Below are 22767 nucleotides of genomic sequence, written 5' to 3' on the forward strand. Positions count from 1 at the left end.
CTGAAGAGGCCACAACTTGTTGCTGTTGTAGGCTTTTGGACAAGTGTATTAGATCAAACCAAGGGAGGAAGAGCAACGTTTTTCACTTGGAGCTGGTGGTACAGCATCCACAGGTTCTTCTCCTGTGCCTCTGCTGCTTCACTTGTACACCCTGAGTGAGGAAACACCTCCTCTGGCTGGTGTTGCTTCACAAATCAATCAGAGCACACCCAGGGGAAAGAGCTGGAGCTCCCACACGTGGTACCAGCACGCCTGGTTTGGGTGCTCACGTGAAATGGGAACCCCACACGATGCACACCAGTAACGTGCTCTTTTCAGAGAGGCCAGGCATGCCTGAACAGAGGAACCATGGTCCTTTACTGGTTCCATTACACTAGGGAAAGAAAAGGAGGAGCACTCCACATGCTCACTTCATCCATGAGTCTGTCCCTGAGGTTCTATGCAGTTCCCAAGGCAGAGGTGCCCACCTCTTGTGATGGTATCTGCTCCATCAGGAGCTGGAGGGCAGCACCTTGTAGGGGTTGAGGATCCCTTTGGGGTCCAGCATGGCTTTGAAACGCTGCATCAGAGAGATTGCCTCAGGGGGTTTGCTGTACTGAATGAACTGCTTCTTCTTGAAGCCCAGCCCGTGCTCTGCACTGATGCTGCCGTTGTACCTCGCAGCCCACTCGTACACAAAGGGCTCAATGGCCTCCAGCAGGGAATGGCTGTAGGAATCTGCTGTGATGTTCAAGTGCAGGTTTCCATCTCCTGGAAGAAAACATCACAGAGGTGGGGGGTAAGAAAAACCTGGTGGCCAAGCATCTCCCCTGTGAGGAAAGGCTGAGTGAGCTGGGGCTGTTCAGCCTGGAGAGAAGAAGACTAAGGGGGGACCTCATTAATGTTCATCAATATCTGAAGGATGGGATGCAGGGGGAAATGGGCAGCCCCTTTTCAGTGTCTGTGGAGACAGGGCAAGGGGCAATGGCTGCAAGTTGGAGCACAGGGAGTTCCACAGCAACATGGGGAAGAACTTTTCCCCAGTGAGGGTGAGGGAGCCCTGGGACAGGCTGCCCAGGGGGTGTGGAGTCTCCTTCTCTGGAGAGATTCCAGCCCCGTCTGGACACCGAGCTGTGTGCCCTGTCCTAGGGAGCTGCTTTGGCAGGGGGTTGGACCCCATGGGCTCTGGAGGGCCCTTCCAACCCCTATGGTTCTGTGACTCTGTGATTACTGCCTCCTTCACATACTCGCACAACAGTGCCTGTGCTTGGCTGCAAACCGTGTGAGAGAGGACAAGCTCACTGCCCTACAAACGTCAGGGCTCTCCACGCAGAAACAGTCCCACCAGGACCTGCTCCTCTTCCATGCTCAGTACAGCACTTGAGGAAGTGTTCCCAGTGAAGCTACGTCCAAACTCCCCCCCCTTAGGACGTTGCCATTCAAGGAGCCGTGCCGTGCTGGTGTGCCAGAGGCTTCCCCAGTGGCATTTCAGAGTGGCCATGAGGTTCTAACGTGGCCCTTCATCACTTGCTCTGCCCCTGCTCTGGCTGTGCTCTCTGGCACTGTGTCAACAGGAACCAGGCAAGCAGAACGTGTGCCCCTTCTGCCACTTGCCTGTGACGGCACCCGATGAGGCACGAGGTCGCTGGGTGCTCACACAGCACAGGCAAAGATAAACACAACGTACTCATTCTCCATCCAGAACCTCTTCCTGCATCCCAGCAAACCCTCAGGGTTTACTCTCAGCTTATTCCTCAATACCAAGAGCTACCAGAGGCAGCCTGTGCTACACAGGTGTGTCTTTCCAGGGCTTTCAAACCTTTCCAAACCCAGGGTGCTGAAGGCTGTTCTCCTTTTGTCTGTGGTTTGGTTTGGGGGTTTTTGGTTTGTTTTTTTTAAACAGAACAGCTGTTAAGTTACCCATTTACCTGCCTGTAAAATCAAGTTAGTCACAAAGCAATCTGAAAAGTGTACCAGCCCTTCTGTACCTTATTTTTATTGTTCTTTTTGGGAGGGTTTAATGGCTCAGACAACGCTGATTTCCACTATGACTGATGACTCTGGATGAGAAAGGGTTTATCTGCTGAACATGTCTAAGTACACTAATCACATTGACTGTCCAATTAACAGCCTACATACTGAAATAGAAAGCACAGAGCAAGAAGACAGAAGTGGCTGGGGCTGGTTCAGTGGCTGACTGGCCAGCAACCTGCTGTTCACACAGAGGACACACACTCTGCAAGCAGTGAAATTCAAACAAGACCTCACCACATCCTCCTCCTCCTGGCAGCTCTCAGCCTCCCACTCCTCTAAACCCCCCCTTTAACCACTACTGGGAAGCTGCACAGCACAGACTGGAGCCCAAGCAGCAACCACCTCCTTCCCCAGCACCCACACTTACCCAAGTGCCCGTAGCCCACCACGTTTTTGGCCCTGGGGCCCAGCCGAGCCCTGACGTCGGTGACGAGGTTGTAGAGCTTCCCCACAGGCAGGGAGAGGTCGTACTTGTAGACGCAGCCGTCGCGCGCGAGGGCCTCGGTGATCCGCTCCCGCAGGCCCCACAGCGCCTGAGCAACCACAGAGAGCCAGGTGAATCCAGCAGCCCCTGGGGTTCCAGGATTCACAGCCCAGAGGGACAAAGAATCAGAGAATCCCAGCCTGGGCTGGGTTGGGAGGGATCCCAAGGGTCACAGAGCTCCAACCCCCCTGCCACAGGCAGGGACACCAACCTCCAGGCCTGGAGCTACACAAGGTTGCCCAGGGCCCCATCCAACCTGGCCTTGAACACCCCCAGGGATGGGGCACCCACCCCCTCTCTGGGCAGCCTGTTCCAGCCCCTCACCACTCTCTCTGCAAAGAAGTTCCCCCTAATCCCTCATCTAACCCTTCCCTCCTTCAGCTTCACTCCATCCCCCTTGTCCTGCCATTATCTACCCTTTTAACAAGCCCATTCCCCTCCTGTTCCTCTGCTCCCTTCAGGGACTGGAAGGCTGCAATGAGGTCCCCCCACAGCCTTCTCTTCTCCAGGCTGACCCAGCCCAGCTCCCTCAGCCTCTCTCCATAGGGGAGCTGACTCAGCCCTCTGAGCATCTTTGTGATCCTCCTCAAGAGTCTTGATCCTCTGGATATAACATCAGCATGAACTTCTGATCTTCCTCAGTACCCTCTGCCTCTTGGAAGCTATTGATAACACTTTCTGGACACTGTCCTCAGAGCTGGTTTGGCTTTCCCAAGAAGCAGGGATGTGGCCTCTCTACTGACCTGCAAGGGGCAGTGTGGGAACAAGGGCTGGAAGAAACAGTTCCCTATGAAACAGTCCAGGTAGAGGATCGTGTCAGAGAGGTTCACACAAGGGGAAACAATCACTTGCCTTTATTTTCCCACTGTCTGTTGCCACGGTTCCATCACAGACCAGCCCAGAAGCCATGGCCTGCACCAGGAAGCTGTTCAGTTTCTCTTCATCATGGGTGCAGTTGGAGCCCGAAGTCTCGATTAGAACATAAAAAGGGCTGTCTGAAAGTGAGGGAGAAGAGAGTAAGGGGGTGCTCTGGGGTACAAGCACAGGAATCCAGTGCAGTTGCTGGAGCTTTCCCCAAGCTTGGCACGCTTCACCAGGTCGCTCTATTGCCTGGATTCTCTGGTGCCAGGCAGAAGGGCTGCTCAGCTGGCAATCCTTTACCTGCCCAGCATGTCACCCACGTGCCCTGTCCTTCCCCTCACACACTCACAGAGTCATAGGGGTGGGAAGGGCCCTCCAGAGCCCATGGGGTCCAACCCCCTGCCAAAGCAGCTCCCTAGGACAGGGCACACAGGCCGGTGTCCAGACGGGGCTGGAATCTCTCCAGAGAAGGAGACTCCACACCCCCTGGGCAGCCTGTCCCAGGGCTCCCTCACCCTCACTGGGGAAAAGTTCTTCCCCATGTTGGTGTGGAACTTCCTGCACTCCAACTTGCAGCCATTGCCCCTTGTCCTGTCCCCACAGACACTGAAAAGGGGCTGCCCATGTCCCCCTGCATCCCATGCTTCAGATATTGATAAACATTCATAAGGTCCCCCCTTAGTCTTCTTTTCTCCAGGCTGAACAGCCCCAGCTCACTCAGCCTTTCCTCACAGGGGAGATGCTCCAGGCCCTTCACCATCTCTGTAGCCTCCTCTGGACTCTCTCCAGGAGATCCCTGTCCTTTTTACACCAGGGAGCCCAGAACTGGACACAACACCCCAGGTGGGGCCTGAGCAGGGCAGAGCAGAGGGGGAGGATCCCCTCCTGTGACCTGCTGCCCACACTCCTCCTGATTCCCCCAGGATCCCATTGTCTCTCTCAGCCCCCAGGGCACACTGCTGGCTCATGGCCACCCTGTCACCCACCAGGACCCCCAGGTCCTTCTCCACAGAGCTCCTCTCCAGCAGGTCACCCCCAGCCTGTCCTGATTCCAGCAGTTATTCCTTCCCAGGTGCCAGACTCTCCACTTGCTTTTGTTGAACCCCATCTGGTTTCCCCCTGCCCAGCTCTCCATCCTGCCCAGGTCTCACTGGACGGCAGCGCAGTGTCCCGCGTGTCAGCCACTCCTCCCTCACCACCACTTCTCAGACCAGCAGCTTTGTGGGAACAAGTAGAAGTGGAATTGGAACTCTGGGTACAGAAAGGACCAGGGATGCTCTCACTGCTGTACAAATGCATCCCACTGGGCTGTGACAGCGGTTCCTACAGCGCGAAGGACACTGGTACCTGTCACAGGGCTGGAGAGCCTGAGGTGTCTCTCAACCAGTTCCATGCACTTCTCATCCATGAACTCGTAGGCAGACAGGATCTCCCCCAGCATGGCTCTGCAGGTTGTGAATGTTTCCAGAACCTTAGCAAAGCTCTGACACCCTTCAGACAGAACATGGAGAGGAATCAGGAACAAAAAACCCAAAAAAACAGCCCCTAAAAACCTTATGAGATGTTTCAAAAAGTCCATCAGGCTTCAGGTCATCCTTCCCACCTCCAGAAAATGCAAACTGCCACCCTGGGTGGGTTTAAATCAGCAGTGCCTGGGAAGGACTTCAGAGGAGAGCAGCAGGAGGATACAGAAATTAGCCTTTGCTGTGACAACACATCTTAAACACCGCTAAGACAGTTCATGGAGAAGTATCTGCCTGCCCCTCAGTTCTCAGCACAGGCAAGAGGGCAACCCAAGAGAGATTTAAAAGCCACTCTGAGACTCTGGGCAAACTCTAGGGTCCACTGCTTGCATTCCACAGGTCTGCCCCTCCTAGGAGTCCAGCTCTTGGCTCTCGAGGCCACATCCAACATGGACAAGCTGCCTGAGGAGCACCTGATGGCCTGGGAGGGGTTTGAGAAAAACCCAAAGCAGTCTCAGTGAAGGGTCCCCACAAACCCCTCTGACAGCCCTGCTGGGGGTTCGCTTGGAAGCAGCTTTTAAGGAGCTGTTCCTGGCATGTACACTGCTGATCCAGACCCTGGCCTGCAGACTGCACTTCCCTGTCACCACATATGAATACCCCAGCACCTTTACACCACAGGCAGCTTACACCTGGATTTCAGCAGCAGCCCCACACTGCTTCTCCAAAGAAGGTGCCACCAGCAGTTCAGCTCAGCAGGCTGGTCAGTGCTCTCCCCTCCCCATTCCTATTCCTTTCCCAGCCTCTGAATTCAGGTGTGAAATTACTGACACCAGCTCCTACCTAGGAATGCCAGCTTCACAGCCTGGGGCTTCTGAGGACAGAGTATGGAGACAGCAGTGATGACCCCCAAGGTGCCCTCGGACCCGATGAAGAGCTGCTTCAGGTCGTAGCCGGTGTTGTCCTTGCGCAGGGAGGCCAGGCAGTCCAGAGCCGAGCCGTCTGCCAGCACCTGTGGGAGGGCAGGAGGACAGGGACCCCCTCAAAGCACCCACTGGCAATCTGCTGTGGCTGGCTGCTCTGCTGCCAGCCTGAGGGACAGCTGCCACCAGCCCTGAGCAGCGGGCAGCACAGCCACTCCCACCCTCCCATCCCTGTTCCACCACATCCAGCTCTTCCTCTCCTCTAAATCCCACCCCAACCTTCCCTACGCACAGTGCTGTCTGCACATGTGCCACCAGCACAAACAGAGTGAGTCTGCTCTGCTTCTCTTAGCAGTGGGGGAGAAGATGAGCCCTTCTTCAGCCCTTCTTGCAGCTGCAGCTCCTGTTATTCCATGGGAACAGGGAACGAAACGGTGAGCACTGGTACCCAGAGTGAAGCAAGTCCTCCAGCACTTGTGCTGACCATCTCCAAGACATGTTATTAAAGGCTGTTTGACACTAGAGGGACCAACCTGATGGACAAATCTGTCTTTTCTGGGCCAGCACAACAAACCCAAAGCAGGCTTTTGCTCCTTGGACTAAAGCTAAAGGAGGGAAGGTTTAGATTAGATATTAGGGGGAAGTTTTTTACAGAGAGAGTGGTGAGGGGCTGGAACAGGCTGCCCAGAGAGGAGGTGGGTGCCCCGTCCCTGGGGGTGTTCAAGGCCAGGTTGGATGGGGCCCTGGGCAGCCTTGTGTAGCTCCAGGCCTGGAGGTTGGTGTCCCTGCCTGTGGCAGGGGGGGTTGGAGCTCTATGATCCTTGGGGTCCCTTCCAACCCAGACCATTCTATGATTCTATGATTCCCTACGAGCTCTCAGCTCCCAACTCTGTCAGAACCACTAAGCCCAGCCTTTGCACACAGCACTGAAGCAAAGACTCCAGGAGAAAGCCAACAGCCAGACAAACCCAAAGCTCTATTAAAACCTGAGTGAGCAGCCACTGCAACAGAGTGGATGTGGCAGGGCGTCCCACACACTCACCGCTCTGCAGAGGAGCCAACCCCACAGAGGTAACTTGGGATCACTCAAATCTCTCCCTGCCTTCTTTCCACCCCTCTGGATTAGAAAGCCACCTGCTATCACTTCTGGCAGTAAGGACAGAGGTGGGGGCTGGGGGCCCAGGGAACTGGGCTTGTTCAGCCTGGAGAAGAGAAGGCTGTGGGGGGACCTCATTGCAGCCTTCCAGTCCCTGAAGGGAGCTTATAAGCAGGAGGGGATTCAACTTTTTAGAAGAGCAGATAATGGCAGGACAAGGGGGAATGGACTAAAGCTAAAGGAGGGAAGGTTTAGATTAGATATTAGGGGGAAGTTTTTTCCAGAGAGAGTGGTGAGGGGCTGGAACAGGCTGCCCAGAGAGGTGGTGGGTGCCCCATCCCTGGGGGTGTTCAGGGCCAGGTTAGCTGGGGCCCTGGGCACCCTTGTGTTGCTCCAGGCCTGGAGGTTGGTGTCCCTGCCTGTGGCAGGGGGTTGGAGCTCTGTGATCCTTGGGGTCCCTTCCAACCCAGACCAGTCTGTGATTCTATGATTTGGCAGCAGTAACAGCTGCCACACACACACACACACAGACACACAGACACGTGCTGCCCTTTCTCCACACATGGAAAAGTTCAAGAGCCGAGGCCCACAGAGGAAAGTTGCCTGCATAAGGGACAGCTGAGGGTCAGAGCAGCAGGAAACAAGACAAGCAGTAGAGTTCCAAACACAGAAGGGACGTGCCAGCTACCCTCCTTACCACTTCCAGCCCTAGCACTGTCCCTCGCAGGGAGCCGTATCTCAGGAGCCGCAGGCCTCCAGCGTTCGTGGCCACGTTGCCACCGATGTGACAGCTGCCCTTCGCCCCCAGGTCCAGGGGCATGACAAACCCCTGCCCCTCCAAGTACTCGTTGAGCTTCTCTAAGATGCAGCCAGCCTGGCACACAAGGATTCCTGAAACACAAACGTCCTGCTACCAGCTGATGCCCAAGGAGAAGCTGCCCCCTTAAAAGGTGGGTTAAGGACAGCAGGTGTGACTGCCTCTTCTCTTCCTTTGGAGCTTTTTTGGAGTCAATTTAAACAGCCAAGGAGTCTGTGCAAGCTACAGGGCACTATCCTACCCCTCTTTAAGCTGAGGGGAGCTTTCCCATTAATATTTGGACAGGTAAGCCACAGCAGCATGAAGTGTACCTCTGCCTGCTGTTCTCCCTCTCCGAGAGCTGAAATCCTGATGCCAGCCTGATTCTCACCTCTCAAAGCCCAACCCACCTCTAAGTTTTCTCCATCCCTCCCCTCTGCTTACACAGTCACCAGGTGTTGCCTTCAATGCCATCACATGCTGGGTTTCTCATCTAATTCATGAGCAGGATGTCCAGGTTTCTCTTCTCTTCTCTTTCTGACAACACCAGATGCATTTTGACATCTGCTACTGTTACAATCTAAGGATTACATCAGGATGAAGGGGATCTCTGATCTTGCTGGGCTGAACCTTGCTGACCCTGCAGTTACTGGCTCCCAGAACAGCTGGCTTAGGGCCAGGGGTTCCTTTCCATGTCTCTAAGGGTATTTACCAGACACCTTGTCAAAGCTGATGATCCGGTTCATGAGAGCAGTGGAGAGAATGATCTCATCAAAGACAGGGACACTGCCCCCAACGAGGCCTGTGTTACCCCCCTGTGGGGTCACTGCCAGGTTCCTCTCGTGGCAGTACCTGGAAGGAGAAAGGTTTCTCTGTGTCTCACCCCTTTTAACACCATAATTCAGTCTGTCAGGAGACCTGCACCTCCACGTCCAAGTTTACTACTGCAAGTGCTCAACAGTCCTCCCAATTAAACAGTATTAAGCCTTAGATGGTGCTTTGCCTGATGACTGATAGAAGGACCAGGTGCTGGAGAGAAAGATGCCCCTGCAGCCCCTGGAGAAACCCATGGGAAAGGCCCAGCCCCCACCTGCAGCCTGTGGAGGGGCTCCAGGCTGGGTGGAGCAGGTGGAGACAGACAGGAGATGCTGTGACCCCACGTTGGAACAAGCCCCTGCCAGCACCTGCAGCCAAGAGGAGAGTCAGAGACACAGAGGTGAGAAATATCTGCATAGGAACAGGTTTGCTGGGGGGAGGCTGGGAATCCTGTGGAGGACTGGGACTGAGAGACACTGGGATAAAGAGATAAAGCCCTGGGGGAAAGGATTCACATTGGAGAAGTTCATGGAGGACTGTCTGCTGTGGGTGAGACCCCAGGTGCAGCAGGGGGGGGTGTGGAGTGAATGCCCCCCCTGCCCTGGGCTGGGAAGGAAACCAACTCCCAAGGGACTGACTGAACCCCCATCTCCCAGTCCCTGCCCCCCTGTGCTGCCATTGGGGGCAAGAAGGGAGAGAAATCATGTCCAGAGTGAAGTCTGCTAAGAAGGGAGCAGGGAGGGAGGTTAGAGATGTTGTAAGACCTGGAAAAGGAAAGCAGCTCATGAAGAAGTGACCCAGAACCCCACTGTTTCCCAGTCCCTGCCCCCCTGTGCTGTGAGCAGGGGGAAGAAGGGAGTGAAATCCTGAGTGAAGTCTGCTGAGAAGGGAGTGGTGGTGGGGAAGTGTTTTAAAATCTGCATTTGTTTTAAGATTTGGTCACAGGCCAGACTCCAGTTTCACTGTTCTTTGTAGTGTAGTGTAACAAATTAAGACAGTTTTCCTTCTTCACTCTGTGTTGAGTCTGCTTTGCCCATGTCAGTGCTGACAGAATGATCTCTCCCCATCCTTATTTTGACTCCAGAGCTTCTTAATGTATCTATTTTCTCCCCTGTCCAACTAAAAAGGGGAGTCACAGACTGACCTTGGTGGGCATGTGGCCTCCAGCCAGGGCTAAACCCCCACCCCCACCCCAGGAGTGAACACTGGGGGCTGTCCCCACACCCCCCTACAGATCTGCCACCCAGCAGCAGCCTGGAAATCACCACTCTCTGCCTGTATGAGAAACTACCCAGGCAGCAGCCTCTGCTGACACCCTGGCTTCCTCAGCACTCTGACACACCACCTCTGGCAGTGGTTTCAGGCATCACTGCCCTCCTCCTCCCCTCCTCCCCTGCCTCAGCCCCTCACCCCCCCACCTGCCCTGTCCCTGCAGAGCTCTGCCCATCACAACCTCTCCTCTTTGGGTTGAGGCAGGTTGCTCCTGCCTGCTTAGCCTTTGGGAAGAAGCCTGAACTTGATTTTGTAAAACAAACAAAACTTGGGCCTTTGTTTCCACCTGATACTGACAGGAGACCATCCCCCCAGAAAAGCCCAGGGCCAGGGGGAACACAAGTCCCTTTCTGCCTTGAAAAACTTCAGCTCTCTGTGTGAAAACATTCCTAGTCAGGAAACTGGAGGATTTTTAGACAAGCAACACTGCCTACCCATCAGCAGAGACACATGTACCCCTGGATAAGCAACTGGGATGCAGTGTTTCCTGTCCTGGGAGCAGCTGGATGTCAGGAAGCAGCCCCAGGGCAGTGGGGACATGAAGAGCAGAAAGGAGAGCTGAAGTCAGGAGAGCTCAAGCACAAGACAGGTCCTGCAGATAGTGCCTGAACACCTGAGGGTTCCCTTCACCTGCCAGCTCAAACCAGGAGGAAAAGGTGTGTATTACCTGAGAACCTGAGATACCTCTGCTGTTGTCTGTGGCTTCAACATCAGCTTGCTACAGCCTGCAAGGAAAGCAGAGAACTCTCAGGGCAAGGCGTGAGCTCTGGAGAGCTCAGGAAGGAAAAGGTGGGAAAGCATCAAGTCTTAAACACCACCCACACTGCAAGGCAGAGGCATTTTAACAACTTTCAAACCAGATGCTTCCAGCAGCAGGCTCTCCCTGGGAAAGCTCTGCAGGGATACAGAGGCTCAGTTGCCCCTGGGAGCAATGGGAGAGGCTTTAAATTCTCACTGAGCCTTTGAGAAAAGCAACAGATGATAGAATGGTAGGGGCTGGAAGGGACCTGGAGAGATCATGGTGTCCAACCCCCCTGCCAAAGCAGCTCCCTGGGACAGGGCACTTCACAGCTCTTGTTTTCTGAGGTTCAGCCAGAGCTGCCACCGAGACTGGTGATCAGCAAGGCGAGAGGACTCGGGTTGGTTTGTTCACGAAAGCCTGAGCGATCTCCAGCCGCCAAGCAGATCTCAACACCCCCTGTGGTGAGAGCTGGCTGTGCTCTGCGGCCGCAAACAACCCGGGAATCTTTTAAAGCTGAAGGAGGGAAGGGTTAGATGAGATATTAGGGGGAAGTTTTTTCCAGAGAGAGTGGTGAGGGGCTGGAACAGGCTGCCCAGAGAGGGGGTGGGTGCCCCATCCCTGGGGGTGTTCAAGGCCAGGCTGGATGGGGCCCTGGGCAACCTTGTGTAGCTCCAGGCCTGGGGGTTGGTGTCCCTGCCTGTGGCAGGGGGTTGGAGCTCTGTGACCCTTGGGGTCCCTTCCAACCCGGAGCAGTCTGGGATTCTCTGATTCCATCTCCCGGGGCAGCGGGGCTGGGGGGAGCCAGGGCGCAGAGAGCTCGCTTACCTCGCACCGAGCGCAGCCAGTCCACGTTGAAGGGCTCCAGCTGCTCGGGGTCCGTGACCACCCTGCCCGGCATCAGGCGCTCGAAGAAGGCCAGGTCGGCGCCGGCCACGCGGGCGAAGGGCAGCCGCCGCACGCCGTACCGCTGCCCGGCCGGAGCGACCTCGGCCGAGCCGCAGGCCCCGCGGCCCCAGGGCCGGGCCCCGCCGCGGCAGCTCCACAGCCGCCTCAGCGGGGCCCAGCGGCGCCACGGAGCGCAGCGGCGGGGCCCGGCCCACATCCCCGCGGCTCCGGCGAGGCCAGGCCGAGCTCGGCGGGGCTCAGGGGGGTGGGGGGGGTGTCCCTGCCCCCGCGGGAGGAGCTGCGGACAGACCCCCGGCCCTTCGCAGCGCTGCGGCTCGCCCACGGCGCATGCGCACGGCAAGCGGCCGCCACACCGCCTGGGCCGCGCAGGTCCTAGTGCCCGGCCGCGCCCAGCCCCTGCCCATCCTCACCCCCCCCCCCCCCACCCCAGGGACCCTCCCCACCGCGGCCCGGGGTACAGCATGGACTCCCCCCCCCCCCCCCCCAAAAAAAAACACACACGCTCCCGTCGCCGCAAACACGCTGCCGTAGCTCTCTGTTCCCAAAAATACTTTATTTATTACAATATACCCGGTATCTGTAGCATGATCCAAAAAATACAGATATACATCTCTCTGCCTCGAATAAAAAGGTTTATCGTCTCTTCATTTACAGGGGGGGGACACGCAGAGCTCCTTCCTTTAACCTACAGAACCACCCCATCCAAGTCCTGGCACCCCCAGTTTGCAACAGAGCTGCAGCCAGGGGGGAGGGACCTGGGGGCTCCACATTAGGGATCCCAGTCCTGCTCCAAGGGCAGCCTGTGCTTAACACTGTACATTCAAAATTGCGGGAGAAGGACTGAAATCCTTTCCTAAGCTAAAAGAGGAAGGCTACTGGTATTCCTGTCTAGGAGGAGTTTTAAAAAAAGTGTTTAAAAAGCCAGGGTGTGCCTGGCTGAGGGATGGACTTGAGCCCGGCCCAGCCCCTGTGCTGCTGGTGCAGCCTCCCACGGGGCAGTTTATTGCTGGTAGGAGCTGCCAGATGTTCTGACACAGTCCAGATGTTACATCATAACAATGACAAGCATAGAAGCATACAATGGGAAGGGTCACAGAGCTCCAACCCCCCTGCCACAGGCAGGGCCACCAACCTCCAGGCCTGGAGCTACACAAGGTTGCCCAGGGCCCCATCCAACCTGGCCTTGGACACCCCCAGGGATGGGGCATCACCCCCTCTCTGGGCAGCCTGTCCCAGCCCCTCACGCTGCTCTCTGTTTGCTTTGCTGGGTTCCAAGGAAAAACACCTGCTCTCCCCAGCCCCAGGAGGGCTGGCACAGGGACACCGTGGCTGCCCCCCCCTCAGCTCCTCCAGGAGGGCCCGTTCCCAGCAGCGCCTCCAGAGAGGCACAGCAGATTGTTTCAGATCAAAACACTGAAATCTATGGTGATAACACTACTGATAAAGCCATAGGGAAGGGAAAAGATGCACAGGAGGGCAGGGGAACCCAACCCCGGGTTGTATGCAACACCATCGGATGGGAGGGGGAAAGTCGAGCCGGACACGGCACCACCACCAGTTACACTCCTACATGAATCCAGTGTGGCAGGTCAATGAGGTACAGGTCTCTCTCACTGGTTACTGAATTAAGGCTGGCTCATGAGGTATCACAAATAAACTCCTCTCAAAAAAAGAGGCAGAAAGAGGGAAAAAAAAAAGAGGGAAAAAAAATAAAAAGAAAAGAGAGGGGTGACTATTTCCAAGTTGGGGTTTGTGTGACTCAGCTTCCCCCCTTCCCTCCAGCAACCTGCTTTCCACCTGCCTGTCTGCTTTCCACAGTGACAAGCAGCACATCATCTTGTAAACACGACTATGGGAACTTCATACACCACCTGTGGAGCGACAGGATGTAGGGGAACAACGTCCTGCTTTCCATGACAGGGCCCTGGAGCCAAGGGGGTTGGGCTGAGGGCTTCTTTCCCTGTAGCAGGTGCAATAAATCAATAGATTGAGTTGGAAGGGATCATAGGGATCATCAAGTCCAACTCCTGGTTGCAGAGAAGCTGTCTCAGTACCAAGAATGGTCTTAGGTCAGTCTTGACATACCTGCAGCATCTGCAAAGCCCAAGAGAGCAAAGTGGGGAAGGGAAACTGGCAGCTGTGTTCTGCTTCCTTCTGTTGCAAAACCCAAGGAAGGGGGTTTGTGTAATGGGAAAAAAATAATATCTATATTTTTCTTTTGGGAGCAGGTGCCAAATTTCAACTAGAAGTGGTTGGCTGGGCTTTTTTTTCTGTCTGTACTGTTTACTCTGACTGTTTTGACAGCAGAAGAAAAGTTTATCTTGAAGATTTTAACTGCCTTTGAGCAGTCTGTACCAAGTTCCTGCACAAGGGTACCCAAAGCAATGCCCAGCCCCACAGAGAGCAGCCACCAGCACCCCAGGGACCAGAGCCAGCAAAGCCCCTGTCCCACAGTGCCTACTGCTGTGGGCAGTGGGGGTAGTTTGGGCTTTTTTCCAGCAGGACCACATTTCCCCACAGCAACTTTAATGGTAGGTGGGTAAGCCCCATGATACAGGGGATATATATATGAAGACAAGAGTTACCCCTCAGCTTCTGTGTCCACTAAAACTCAGAGGAAGGAAAAAAAAAACACCCCAGGAAGACTTTTGTTTTCCTAGTCCTGATTTCCTTCTCTTCCTTCCTGTGATGAGAGGATTCACATTCATAATCTGAAAGGCAGCTTAAAGAAGTCAAGAGCATGCAAATGTGCTCCCACTAAAAGAGAAAGGATGAGGAGTTTCAGAACATTCCTACTCAGTGGCCTTCTTCAACAGCAGCACTATCACACAGCAAAGACATCAGGCCTTCATCTTGCCCTGTGAGTGAACCCAACCTTCCATCCCTCCCTCCACAGCAACGTGCTCAAAGGATATCCAACGGAATGGAAGCAGCCAGAAGAGGGAAGGCCTTCACTCTGGGTCACTAAAACACTGCAGGACATTTGCTTTGCTATTTGAGGATCTTCTCCCCAAAAGCCAAACCTTCCCTAGGAGGTGAGGAGCCAAATGGTTTCCTTCAGTTGGGGTTCACATCAATGGGTGCAAGAGCAGGTGTGGTAAAGGCAGCGTGAAGGCAGACAGAGGATTCCCAGAGGTGGGAGCTCACCCCTCTCCATCCCTCCCCTGCCAAAATGAAGCATGGTACTGGGAGGAAAAGGACCTTGGGAACAGCCAACCAGCTTTCCTGTTCCTTCCTGTACTACAAAGCCCCCCAACACAGGGGCTTCACCCCCTAACAACAGAGCCTAACTTCTTTCCCTCTCCCCCAGAGGGACTTCAGGCTCCTCTGGGCTACAGCCTCAGGCTGCCTGAGCCCTTCACAGTGACACCCATTTCAGTGCTGTGCAAGTGGGAGACACATTAAATCCCCATGGAAAACACTCTCCCTCCCAAAGTCAGTTTCTTAGGGAAGAACAGGAATAACAACTGGCCACTGGACAATTAAATATCATACCAGGAAGGGGAGGGCAATTTAAAAGAAATAATAATCAAAGATAATATTGCAACGTGAGGGAAGGAATATATTAAACTCTTCTTGCCTCAGAGGATGTATCCCCCTCTATTCCTTACTTCTTTTTCTTTTTTTCCTGAACACAACGTGGACAAAACCTGCAGGGAGAAAGAGGCAGAGATGAGTTCTTGATGGTAGCTGGAAATGAGAAGATGGTCCAACAGCAGCCAATTTAGCTGCAACGATGTTCATGCCATGCAGGAAGCCTGGGGGGAACAGAGAAGGGGCTGAACCAATGCTGGTGGGGAGTGGGAACAGCACCAGAGAGCTGCCAGGGCTCAGCAGCCCCTCACTGCTGTGATGCTCTGTATTTCAGTCACTTAGAAGTTACTCCAAGTAGCTCCTTCCTCTCCAGGCAGAAGAAGAGATACATTCCTTCAGCTCCCTCCATCCTTCCCCCTCCAAAGATCACACTTTGCTTTCAATCAAGCCTGTGCCCAACAGGCACCTTCTGTTAAGGAGAGCACTGAACACCAACGAGGTACCAGGGAAGCCCAAATTCTCTTCAAGATGAGCACATGCATGACCAAAACCCAGAGCTGCCTTCAAACCCTGCTTCCAGAAGGGAAAAAACAACCCCTAAACCCTGTTTTCTCACACAGCCACCAACTATGTGCCCATGCAGCAAACCTGAGATGTAACACACACACCAGTCCTCAGAGGTTCAGCATGCACATGCCTGCCTCTGTTTCTTGCTCCCAGGAGAAGCCAGAGCAGCTGAAACTCCTGGAGAGTAGACTACAGGAGGAAGGTTCCCCTCCCACCTTCTACCTTCACACAAGCATAATCCCAAACCCCAGAGGACACGAGTCCTTGATGACAAGAGCGAAGCTCCTCTGTCAGGAAGGGTCACCATGGGGGTTCAGTTCTTCCTGTGATCCCTGAGGGAAACTGGAGCCTGACAGGAGTAAGGGAAGCTGGCTCTGGTCACACTTACCATTTCCCTTTTGGTTTGGTGGTGAGGTCCACGCAGGCAAAGTGGAACCATTCAATTGGGCACTGCAAAACAGAAAGGGGGGGGGGGGGGGGAAACCCCCAAAACTCAGGAAGGATGCTTAGTGTTTCACAGCAGTTTGCTCTGTCTGAACAAGTGCTGCCCCCTGGGAAACCCAAGACCCCTGAGGGAGCAGTGAGCTGAACAGAAAGGATCTCAAGTGCTTACATCTGGGTTGTCACAGCCAATCATCTCTCCATAGGACACCTGGTGACACAAGCAGTACGTGGGTTCGTTGGGGTCCACTGGCATGTCCAGGACATCAGAGGGATGCACTGAGAGGATGGTGTCAGCAAACTCAGATCTGTGCAGGAGGACACAGTGAAGATGGAAACACTTGTCAGTTGTAGGTCACACCATGCTGCAAGAGCTGAATCCCACTTGGGAAACCTGGTTTGGAAAGAGTCACCTTCCCTCCAACCCACTGCCCCTGCTTTAGATTGATGATGTCATCAGGTATTAGCCAACAATTACCATTGTAAGGTGGGCAGTGCAGGATCACAGAGCTGTAGGGGCTGGAAGGGCCCTCCAGAGCCCATGGGGTCCAACCCCCTGCCAAAGCAGCTCCCTAGGACAGGTCACACAGGTCGGTGTCCAGACGGGGCTGGAATCTCTCCAGAGAAGGAGACTCCACACCCCCTGGGCAGCCTGTCCCAGGGCTCCCTCACCCTCACTGGGGAAAAGTTCTTCCCCATGTTGCTGTGGAACTCCCTGGGCTCCAACTTGAGGTCATCACCCCTTGTCCTGTCCCCACAGACACTGAGCAGAGGCTGCCCATGTCCCCCTGTGTCCCACCCTTCAGATATTGATCCCCATTGATCAGATCCCCTCTCAGGCTGCTTCTCTCCAGGCTGAACAGTCCCAGCTCACTCAGCCTTTTCTCACAGGGGAGATGCTCCAGGCCCTTCATCATCTCTGTAGCCTCCTCTGGACTCTCTCCAGGAGAGCAAACACTAAACAGGAGCTTGGCTAGAAAGGATTAAGAGGAGGATTTGTATGTGCCAGGCTACAGTAACAATGCACAGAGCACTTCTGCCTGCAGACAGAGGAATCCCACTGCAGCCCCTTTGCTCCCTGCCAGGTGACAGGAAAGGTTCAGGTTTACATGACAGTAACTCTCCCTGGAAACTAATTGTTTTTCTTTTCTGCCCCTCCCCTCCATTGAGCCAAGTGAAAAACTGGAATTAACAGGGCCCCTCTAACATAAACCAGGGGACAGAGAGAGGACATTTCCCCCTCACTTCACAAAGCCAAATTATTCATGACTATTTAGGGCATGATTGTTTGGAAAGCAACCTCCAGTATTCTCCACAATTAGACAAACAGAACATCAGTCTTTGTCCTGATGGGCAAGTGTTTCTTCTCACAGTCAAGTCCCACAAGCAACTGTTAAAAATAGCTGCATGACAAAACCCACCCCCCCAGCCCCAGTGGATTTCCTCCCAGCTTGCCAACAGCAAGAGGCTGATGCTGTCCTTCCAGTCCGAGGGCATTCCAAGCATGCCACATGCCAGCCCAGGAGTTAATTAACAAAGCTGACTTGTCCTAAGCAGGGCACTAATGAAACACAGTAAGGCCACAGAACACACCCAGATGCTCCCTATCCAGAGTCATAAATAGGGTAACAGGAGCTGGCAGAAGACTCCTGAGGCCCCAGCTGGAGTCCTGTGTCCAGATCTGGGGCCCCAGTACAAGAAAGATGTGGGGCTGTTGGAGAGGGGTCAGAGGAGCCATGGAGATGCTCAGAGGGCTGGAGCAGCTCCCCTATGGAGAGAGGCTGAGGGAGCTGGGCTGGGTCAGCCTGGAGAGGAGAAGGCTGTGGGGGGACCTCATTGCAGCCTTCCAGTCCCTGAAGGGAGCAGAGGAACAGGAGGGGCATCAGCTTGTTAAAAGGGCAGAGACTGGCAGGACAAGGGGGATGGATTAAAGCTAAAGGAGGGAAGGTTTAGATTGGATATTAGGGGGAAGTTTTTCACAGAGAGAGTGGTGGGTGCCCCATCCCTGGGGGTGTTCAAGGCCAGGTTGGATGGGGCCCTGGGCAACCTTGTGTAGCTCCAGGCCTGGAGGTTGGTGTCCCTGCCTGTGGCAGGGGATTTGGAGCTCTGTGATCCTTGGGGTCCCTCCCAACCCAGCCCATTCTATGATTCTATGACTCATGAAGTGCCAGCCAAAGCCATGCCTTACCCTCCTTTGAGCTTCTTCTTCTTTGGGGTGTCTTCCTCAGACGCTCGCCTGCCTCGGCCACGAGAGCCTCGTTTGTCCTTCTGACTCCGTCCCTCTGTAAAGGAGCAAACCCCACCCTGAGCACCAGCACCACTGCCAGGTGCTTCATCCACTTCTTGTTTCAAAATCCTTCTTTCACAGGGAGCCCAGCAGGAATGCTGATTCTGAAACACATCTTTTATGCCACAGATGTGCCAAGCTGGCACTGAGTGCCCAACTCCTGCACGGCACAGCAATGCCAGCCTGCCTGGCTGCACCAGGCAGCTTGATTAGATATGCCCTAACACTTCAAAAAGCCTATCAGGGTACTTTTAAATGCTCAGACAATTAATTTGTTATTCAATAACTAACGTAGCTTATCTCCAGATCCCTGCTCATACCCCTTATTTCCCAGTTCAAAGGTATAAAGCTGTCCTGCTGTTAACCCTGCTTGAATTTCACTACAATCAACCCAGATTTCTGGTTTATGTTACACAAACTGACAACTTCCTCGACCTCCTAATTTTTCCTGCTGTTCTCAGCTCAATTAATGTCCTAATGCTGACAAAGGGAAGAAACCGGACAAATTTCTCTCCTCAAAAAGCTCTTAGAACCTTCTCAGCAACAGATCAAGGCTGAAACTGAAACTGTTACACACTCAAGAGCTGCAAGGACATCCCTTCAGCTTTGCCAGGGTGAGCTCCCCCCTTGGACAGCAGCCTCCTTACACCCAGGCACCGTGGGTGATCTGGCAAGTGGAGCCAGATCCTTCTGTCGAGTTTGAAGGGCGTTAAAAAACGAGTAGAGAAGAAGTGCTTTCCTTCCTCCAGCAAGGAGAGGCTGTTTTACACCTCAGCCTTTCTGGTTAGTGCTGGAAAAGGCTGCTATATGCAGAGGGGATACACACTTTTCAGGCTTCTTGATCCAGGGCTTTCAAAGTCGCTGCCTTCCAGTTTATCTTTCAGATCTGCCTCGAAGCGCGCCAAGTCCGCGTCCAGGCGGCGGATGTGCTTATCCACCTGCACACAACAGGAAACCACCAACTGAACGTCAAGAAATAGACAGAATTGAAGTCCCCAGATGAAAACAGGAAGGTCTAATAGCAGGGGGCATGGTGATTCAGAGCAAGGGCTGAAAGGGGGACCAGAGTGGGAAAAGGGAAGGGGTACAGGACACGCAGAGGGAATCGAGGCGGAGGAGAGAAAAACAACAGCAAGCCAAAGGAAAACAGGGAAAAGAAAGAGCACCCAACCCCTCCAGAGGGAAAGGGAGGGAGGGGGCAGAGGTAAAAATAGCAACCTGGAGAACTAGACATTTGTTTCAGTAAGATATGTAACCCCAACCACGAATGTATCAGGGGAAAACAGGCGCTGTGGGGCCATCTGCACCCACTGCAGAGTAGGAGCAGTTTTAACAAGCCTGAGGGCCTGGGCTGCTCACCATCTCGTAGGTCTGCATGGCCAGCTGGACTTTATCATCACTGTACTCTTTGCACTTGCTGTAGGCACTCTGGATTTTCTTCAGGTGCTCCACTCTCTCCTCAGGTAACATGTTCTTCACAGACTGGATGTATTCTGCTGCCAGACCGTCGATTTCCACCTTCTTATCTGAGGGGCAGAGACACAGTCCCCACAGGTGAGAAAGCCACCTGCCAAAGGAAGTACTGCTTCCCTTCTCTCCAGCACTTAGAAGCCCCCCCCCCCCCCCCCCAGCTGACAGGTTTCTGACGTCCCCTGACCCCTTATTTACCTTTTCTTTTAAAAAAGAATGGAGTTATTCACCCTTCAACAGCTTGTGGTGTGATTCTGCTTTCTCAAGAGTTACTTCAGAGGAGAGGCTGACAGGTAAGGCCAGAAACTAAACCCAGGGAAGAAGGGGGGGGTTCCTAAACTTCAAACCTCTCTTCCTGCATGCAGAACACGATTTCCTTCAGGGCCATTCACCATTCCTCCAGGAAAAAAGGGGAACACCAGAGAGGGGAGAAGTGTCCCTTCAGGCTGAGTCTGCAGAGGGCCCTTCCTGGGCTGGGGGCTGAGGCCTGGCCTGCTGCAATCCCTGCACACACCTTCTGTCCGCTGGTCCAGCTCCCTCATCAGCTGGAAGTTCCTCTGGAGCTCACAGGGCAGGTTTTCAATGCCTGGAACACAGGAGGCAAGAAAGGCTGCAGCACGTTGTCCTCCCAGCAGCCACGTGGCCGTGGACACGCAGCACGAAGCTGAGCTGCTGGCTCAGAAGGTCTGTGGGGCCACTGGCTGGGTCACCCACAGCCACGACACCTGTACACGTGGGGAATCACACAACTGACTTGGCTGGAAGGGACCAGCTCCCCTGTGAGGAAAGGCTGAGTGAGCTGGGATGTTCAGCCTGGAGAGAAGAAGACTAAGGGGGGGACCTGATTAATGTTTATCAATATCTCAAGCAGGGGATGCAGGGGAAATGGGCAGCCCCTTTTCAGTGTCTGTGGGGACAGGACAAGGGGCAGTGGCTGCAAGTTGGAGCCCAGGGAGTTCCACACCAACGTGGGGAAGAACTTTTCCCCAGTGAGGGTGAGGGAGCCCTGGGACAGGCTGCCCAGGGGGTGTGGAGTCTCCTTCTCTGGAGAGATTCCAGCCCTGTCTGGACACCGCCCTGTGTGCCCTGTCCTAGGGAGCTGCTTTGGCAGGGGGTTGGACCCCATGGGCTCTGGAGGCCCCTTCCAGCCCCTGTGATTCTGTGACCCTTCAGATCATCAAGCACAACCATCACCCCAACCTGCCAAAGCCACCACTGAGCCATGTCACTCAGCACCACATCCACCCACCTTCTAAATCCCACCAGGGACGGCAACTCCACCACCTCCCTGGCAGCCCATTCCAGTGCCTGACAGCCCTCCCTGGGAAGAGATTCCCAACCCCTTCCTAAGGTTCACAGGTTTTCACTGAGAAACCGCCCAGTGAGAGCTGTTCCCCACCCCAGGATTCATCTGGTCATTTGGCAGAACGATCGATGTTCAAGCCTGCAGAGCTCCTGCTCAAAGGGATCACAGAGTCACAGTCTTTAAGGTCAGAAAAGACCTCTGAGATCATCAAGTCCAACTGTCAACCCAACCCCACTGCATCTGCCAAACCTTTTCCCAAAAGGGCCACGTCCAGAGGTTCCTTGAGCACCTCCACGGATGGGGACTGCCCCACCCTCCCTGGGCAGCCTGTTCCAATGCCTGATGATCCTTTTGGTGAAGAAATTTTTCATAAGATCCAATCTAAACCTCCCCTGATGCAGCATCAACATGATGCCATTTCCTTTTGTCCTATCGTTCGTTGCTTGGGAGGAGAGACCAAGCCCCACCACACTACACCCTCTTCTGAAGTAGCTGCAGAGAGCAAAGGGGTCTCCCTTCAGCCTCCTCTTCCCAAGGCTAAACAACCCCAGGTCCCTCAGCTGCTCCCCGACAGACCTGTGCTCCAGGCCCCTCACCTGGAGCTCTGTTGTCCTTCTCTGGATCCACTCCAGTACCTCCACGTCCTCCCTGCAGTGAGGGCCCCAAACCTGAACATGGCACTCGCAGGGCAGCCTCACCAGAGCCCAGGACAGAGGGACCATCACTGCCCTGGTCCTGCTGGCCACACCAGCGCTGACACCAGCCAGGATGCCATTGGCCTTCTTGGCCACCCAAGCACGCTCCAGGCTCACGTTGAGCTGGCTGCTGACCAGCACTCCCAGGGCCTTCTCTGTCCCAGCCTGTGGCCTTGTGTGAGCTTGTTACAGACAGGACGGCTGGACCCAGCCCTGTGAGACCTCACGCAGCTGCCCCCAGCCCACGGACCCAGCCTGTCCTGATGCCTCTGCAGAGCCTTCCTGCCCTCCAGCAGGCCGGCACTGCCACTGGGCCTGCTGCCACCCGCAGGGCTGCCGGGGGCACGCTCCGTGCCCGCACCCCGACGGCTGCCAGAGGCGTGGCACACGACGGGGCCCTGGCGAGCACCGCAGGCCACTCACTGGCTGCCAGCGGGGCCTAACTCCCCCCTCCGCAAGGCTGCCCAGCCGGCTTCTTGCCCTGGGCAGGAGCGCGGCCGCCCCGCTCCCCAGGAGAGGGCGGCAGCGCCCGGGGCGCCGCTCAGGCCCCGGCACCCAGCACCCAGCGCCAGCCCCTCTGCCGCCCGGGCCGCGGGGAGCGCACTGCCCGCCGGCCGCCGCGGCGCCTGCCCCGGTGCCGGGCGGACAGGCCAGGCCGGGCCGGGCCGGGCCGCGCAGCTCCCCGGGGGCCCGGGCTGCGGGGCGGAGGCCGCGCCGGGCCCACTCCCCCGCCTCACCGGCCGCCCGACGCGCGGCGCTGACGCGCGGCGCCGGCTGATGACGCGGCCGCGGCCCCGCCCCCGCCGCACAGCCCAGCCCGTGGCGCAGTTCTAATTCCCGCGCCGCCGCCGCTACCGCCCCGGCCGCCGCCGCCGCCGCCGCCCTCCCCCCCCTTCCTCCTCCTTCTCCTCCCCCTCCTCCTCCCGCCGCCCGCCCCGCGCCCCGCGCTCACTGTCCAGGTAGTGCTCCAGGTACATGGCGGTCGCCATCTTGCGGCCCGCGCCGCCCCGCCGCCGCCGCTTCCCGCCGCCGCCGCCGCCTGCCGGCCCCGCATGACAAGGGCCGCGGCCGCGGCCTCATCCCGTATTCAGAGCG

The 22767-nt window shown here is 55.5% G+C and overlaps 2 protein-coding genes across 3 annotated transcripts; both read right to left on the minus strand.

The window, feature by feature from the left end:
* Window positions 1–334: 334 nt before the first annotated feature.
* D2HGDH (D-2-hydroxyglutarate dehydrogenase) lies at window positions 335–11452 on the minus strand. Of its 2 annotated transcripts, XM_084267090.1 has the most exons (9): window positions 11292–11452; window positions 10392–10449; window positions 8349–8488; window positions 7538–7731; window positions 5665–5833; window positions 4706–4849; window positions 3350–3492; window positions 2381–2546; window positions 335–750 (listed from the first exon to the last, which is right to left on the minus strand). In XM_084267090.1, the coding sequence occupies exons 1-9, from the start codon at window positions 11362–11364 to the stop codon at window positions 491–493; spliced, it is 1347 nt and encodes a 448-aa protein (XP_084123216.1). In that variant the 5' UTR covers window positions 11365–11452; the 3' UTR covers window positions 335–490. The 2 variants fall into 2 exon arrangements, with proteins under 2 accessions (XP_084123216.1, XP_084123217.1); XM_084267091.1 differs by lacking the exons at window positions 8349–8488; window positions 10392–10449; window positions 11292–11452 and adding an exon at window positions 8081–8323.
* Window positions 11453–11904: 452 nt separating this feature from the next.
* Window positions 11905–22756, minus strand: ING5 (inhibitor of growth family member 5). Its single transcript, XM_084267239.1, has 8 exons — window positions 22625–22756; window positions 20186–20257; window positions 19561–19727; window positions 19028–19139; window positions 18103–18196; window positions 16087–16222; window positions 15862–15923; window positions 11905–15022 (listed from the first exon to the last, which is right to left on the minus strand). Exons 1-8 carry the CDS (start codon window positions 22659–22661, stop codon window positions 14980–14982), a joined length of 723 nt encoding a protein of 240 aa, XP_084123365.1. The 5' UTR covers window positions 22662–22756; the 3' UTR covers window positions 11905–14979.
* Between the last annotated feature and the right edge of the window lie 11 nt (window positions 22757–22767).

This window comes from Gallinula chloropus (assembly GCF_964237585.1).
Source record: "Gallinula chloropus genome assembly, chromosome: 8".
In the NCBI taxonomy this organism is placed as follows: domain Eukaryota; kingdom Metazoa; phylum Chordata; class Aves; order Gruiformes; family Rallidae; genus Gallinula; species Gallinula chloropus.

Bases quoted from the DNA above. Each gene is read 5' to 3' on its own strand.
- D2HGDH (XM_084267090.1), bottom strand. From the start codon at position 11,364: ATGCCGGGCAGGGTGGTCACGGACCCCGAGCAGCTGGAGCCCTTCAAC. The intron at 10,450-11,291 runs GTAAGCGAGCTC...CTTTCCTTGCAG, and splicing joins CTGGCTGCGCTCGGTGCGAG to GCTGTAGCAAGCTGATGTTG. The intron at 5,834-7,537 runs GTAAGGAGGGTA...GCCCTCCCACAG, and splicing joins CAGTGCTAGGGCTGGAAGTG to GTGCTGGCAGACGGCTCGGC.
- ING5 (XM_084267239.1), bottom strand. From the start codon at position 22,661: ATGGCGACCGCCATGTACCTGGAGCACTACCTGGACA. The intron at 16,223-18,102 runs GTAAGGCATGGC...CCTCCTGCACAG, and splicing joins AAGAAGAAGCTCAAAGGAGG to ATCTGAGTTTGCTGACACCA. The intron at 15,023-15,861 runs GTAAGTGTGACC...TTCTCCCTGCAG, and splicing joins ACCAAACCAAAAGGGAAATG to GTTTTGTCCACGTTGTGTTC.